This window comes from Mandrillus leucophaeus, unplaced genomic scaffold (assembly GCF_000951045.1).
Source record: "Mandrillus leucophaeus isolate KB7577 unplaced genomic scaffold, Mleu.le_1.0 Scaffold441, whole genome shotgun sequence".
Classification (NCBI taxonomy): domain Eukaryota; kingdom Metazoa; phylum Chordata; class Mammalia; order Primates; family Cercopithecidae; genus Mandrillus; species Mandrillus leucophaeus.
This window is the reverse complement of record NW_012104710.1, coordinates 662,820-667,132: the sequence shown is the minus strand read 5'-3', so window position 1 is coordinate 667,132 and position 4,313 is coordinate 662,820. Positions and strand designations below refer to the sequence as shown.

Genomic DNA, 4,313 nt, shown 5'->3' with positions numbered 1-4,313 from the left:
TTTTTTTGGAGACAGTCTCACTGTTGTCCAGGCTGGAGTGCAGTAGTGCAATCTCAGTTCACTGCAGTCTCTGCCTCCTGGGCTCAAGCGATTCTCCTGCCTCAGCCTCCCGAGTAGCTGGGATTATAGGCATGTGTCACCATGCCCGACTAATTTTTATATTTTTAGTAGACACGGGGTTTTACCATGTTGGCCAATGATCTCAAGTGATCCTCCCATCTCAGCTTCCTGAAGTGTTGGGATTACAGGCGTGAGCCACTGTCCCTGGCCAAGAGAAGCCTTTTCGAAGAGCTAATTCTGAATCTTCATCCTGTGGATTAATAAATTAGTCTGGTGAAACAGTGTGAGAAGAGAATACTATACTGGGCAAACCTGTTGCACAAAGGTGTGATGTAGTGTGACATGAAGCATTCAGGAAAATGCAGGTGATTATGTTATTTCTGGAATATAAAATATAAGGAAGAGAGTTATTAGAGAGATCAGATCATAGAATGTCTTATATACCATGTTAAAAAGTTTGCCATTCTGGGCCACATAGTGAGACCCCCATCTCTCCAAAAAATTAAAAAATTAGCCAGATGTGGTAGTGGACATGTGTAGTCCCAGCTACTCAGGGGACTGAGGTGAGATAATTGCTTGAGCCCAGGAGTTCAAGGCTGCAATGAGCCATGATCATGCCACTGCACACTAGCCTAGGCAATAGAGCAAGACCCTCCCTCAAAAAAAAAAAAAAAAGTTTAGATTTTATTTATTCTGATGTATTGAAAGGTTTTAAACAGAAGAGTAGAAAATCATTGGATTTGCATTTTCCTTTGGCTACATTATAGAGAATTGAGTTAATTAATGGAAGAAAAACTAAAAGCAAACCTGGAAGCTGTTGCAGTGACCCAGGCTAGAGGCAACTGAGACAGGGTAGTGTTGGCAGAGCGAATAGAATGACTTTGAGAAGTATTTAGAAAGTAAAATTGGCTGACGTTTGGATACTGATTGGGTATGCGGGTTGGGGAGAGAATGAGGGAGAGGGAAGGATCAAGACAGCAGTGCAAATGCAAATGCCATTAATTGTGATCAGGACCAGAGAAGGAGCATCGGGTTCAGCAGGGATGAGGAGGAGTTCTGCTTTGAATGTACTGTGCTTTCATAGCCTGGGTTTAGCTAAGTGGAGAGATTTCACTGTCTACCAAATATCCAAACCCAAAGCTTGGGTGAGGAACCAGGTGGGAGAGGAGTGTGAAGTCAGGCCTAAAGATGGAATTTGGAATTTGGAGGTACGTGAGGGCCTGGGACCCTGGGGAAAACAACGAGAAAGAGTATTACAATGAACCAGGGAAGGGATTCTAGGGAATACCAGGGATTAAGGGACAGATAGAAGAGCGGGAGAAGGTGGCAGGAAAGAAGCCTGCACTCCAGGTTAGAGGAGGGAAGAGCCATGCATTCAGGATCACTCTGGGGATGGTGAACCCATGTTTGATTGCAAGGGTAAGTGAATTTTCAGCAAATGTTGCAGGTTCCCAATTATTAATTGCTTTGACCTTGGTGCCTTGTACCTTCCCCTTCCCTCTGCCTTTTCCCACCAATCCAGGGCCTCATGCTGTCCTTGATTGGCAAGTGTGACTGAGGACTGGTAGCTATTTTAATAGCTATTCTGGCCCATTTATTATTTTAGCAGATAGCAGGATATTTCTTATACAGACTATGCGAAACAGAAAACATTCATGCATATTTGTTTTGTTGTTTTAGAAACTTGTCGGTCCTTCCAGAATCAATTTTGTTCAGATTAGACCAGGAAGAAAAAAGTTGTGATATAGAGACCCCATTAGGAAATCTTTCTAAATTGATGGAAAACACATTTGTCAGGTTTGTAACAATGAGCAAATTTGAATTTCACTCCACTTTTCTAAGGAATATTACTAAAAGTGCTTTTTCACTTTTCAGCAAAAAACTTCGAGATTTAATTATTGACTTTCGTGAACCTCAGTTTACATCCTACCTTAGTTCTGTTCTTCCACATGATGCAAAGGATACAGTTGCCTGCATTCTAAAGGGTATGCTAAAATCACCATGTCTGCTTTGATTAATTTTTCTTGTTTCTATTTGATTTATACTGTGGTCTAATATCTTGATTAGACTTGCAATTACAATGTTTAGATCAAGACTCTTTGGAAATGGTTTTGTATTGAAGAATAGACTTGAATAGAGACTGCTTTTCTGATAAAATAATTAACTTTTCCTTTGAAATTCAACACTCTTTTTCCTGTTATTTTTGAATTTAAATGTAGGTTTGAATAAGCCTCAGAGGCAAGCGATGAAAAAGGTACTTCTTTCAAAAGACTACACACTCGTCGTGGGAATGCCTGGGACAGGAAAAACAACTACGATATGTACTCTCGTAAGATTATTATTCTTCTGCTTAGAAACGAAATATTTGTATCAACTTCTCCTCAGTTCAGAGGATGTAATATTTAATATCAAAAGGGCTGAATTTTAATTCAAACTGTCATTGTTTCAAATGAACTTTTTGGAATGACATGAGAAATAGTAAAGCTGAATCACAAACAGTTGTAATCATGTTGTAGGTTTCTTGCATTTAGAATTTTCTAAGATCTCTTTCCGTTAGTGGTATGTGATATATATCACTGTATGTTTTCCTTTCCCTTTAAAGATGATGTTAGAGGCTGGGCATGGTGGCTCATGCCTGTAATCCCAGCGCTTTTGGAGGCTGAGGCAGGCAGATCACTTGAGGTCAGGAGTTCGAGACCAGCCTGTCCAACACGGTGAAACCCCATCTCTACTAAAAATACAAAAATTGGCCAGACGTAGTGGCGCGCGCCTATAGTCCTAGCTTTACTTGGGAGGCTGAGGCAGGAGAATCACTTGAACCCAGGAGGCGGAGATTGCAGTGAGCCAAGATCACGTCATTGCACTCCAACTTGGGCAACAAGAGCAAAGCTCTGTCCTAAAGAAAAAAAAAAAAAAGTTAGAGATTTTTCTTGGATTTTTTTTTCCATGTCAGTAAATTTCTTTTTTTTTTCTTTTTTTTTTTTGAGACGGAGTCTTGTTATGTGGGCCAGGCGAGGTGGATCATACCTGTAATCCCAGCACTTTGGGAGTCTGAGTCGGGAGGGTTGGTATTTGAGGCCAGGTTGGAATGCAGTGGCATGATCACAGTTCATGCAGCCTCAACCTCCTGGGCTGAAACAGTCCTCGTTCCCAAGCCTCCCAAGTAGTTGGGACCACAGGGGTGTACCACCTCACCTGGCTAATTAAAAAAAAATTTTTTTTAAAGAGATGGGATCTCACTTTGTTGCCCAGGCCAGTCTTGAATTTCTGGGTTCAAGTGATCCACTTGCCTCAGCCTCCCAAAGTGCTGGGATTACGAGCATGAGCCACCATGCCTGGCCTATGACATATTATTGATGTATTATTAATAACATATAATATTGTCATGTGATTTTTGTAAAATGTTTTGGCTTCATAATTTTTTTTAAATCAGCTCTTAGATATGGTTCTTGTTAAATTTATAAACATGTTAAAAATTATCTGGAATTAAAAGTAAGGCTGTTTTTTCTTTTTTCTCTTACCCATTATTAGGTAAGAATTCTCTATGCCTGTGGTTTTAGCGTTTTGTTGACAAGCTATACACACTCTGCTGTTGACAATATTCTTTTGAAGTTAGCCAAGTTTAAAATAGGATTTTTGCGTTTGGGTCAGACTCAGAAGGTTCATCCAGCTATCCAGCAATTTACAGAGCAAGAAATTTGCAGATCAAAGTCCATTAAATCCTTAGCTCTTCTAGAAGAACTCTACAATAGTCAAGTAAGCACAATTATTGTATAATAATACTAACAGTTAATGTTCACAGCCAGAATGAGGGGAGAAACTCTGGTGATTTTAGTCACATTGACTGAATTTGCACATGTTATATGTACTATACGACCAGTTTATTGCCTTATAGTTTGCTGTTTCCTTCTGAACTGAAATAAGATTTTGGGTTTATTATTTAGGGCTCTCTTCTAGTTTCAAATATCCTAGAAAACTGGTAATTATCAGGATTTCAGCCAGGCGTGGTGGCTCACGCTTGTAATCCCAGCACTTTGGGAGTCCGAGGTGGGCGGATCACGACGTCAAGAGTTCGAGACCAGCCTGGCCAACATAGTGAAACCCTGTCTGTACTAAAAATACAAAAAAAAATTACCCGGGTGTGGTGGCGAGTGCCTGTAATTCCAGCTACTTGGGAGGCTGAGGCAAGGATAATCGCTTGAACCTGGGAGGCAGAGGTTGAAGTGAGCCGAGATCGCGCCACTGCACTCCAG

The 4,313-nt window shown here is 40.7% G+C and overlaps 1 protein-coding gene across 1 annotated transcript in view; it reads left to right on the top strand.

Annotated features, from left to right (window-relative positions):
• Positions 1–4,313, top strand: part of DNA2 (DNA replication helicase/nuclease 2) — a 64,989-nt gene that overhangs the window by 51,689 nt on the left and 8,987 nt on the right. Inside the window, exons 11-13 of the mRNA XM_011994092.1 lie at positions 1,741–1,857; positions 1,936–2,045; positions 2,280–2,389. Coding sequence (XP_011849482.1) covers positions 1,741–1,857; positions 1,936–2,045; positions 2,280–2,389 — 337 coding nt within the window. The remainder of the gene's footprint in view (positions 1–1,740; positions 1,858–1,935; positions 2,046–2,279; positions 2,390–4,313) is intronic.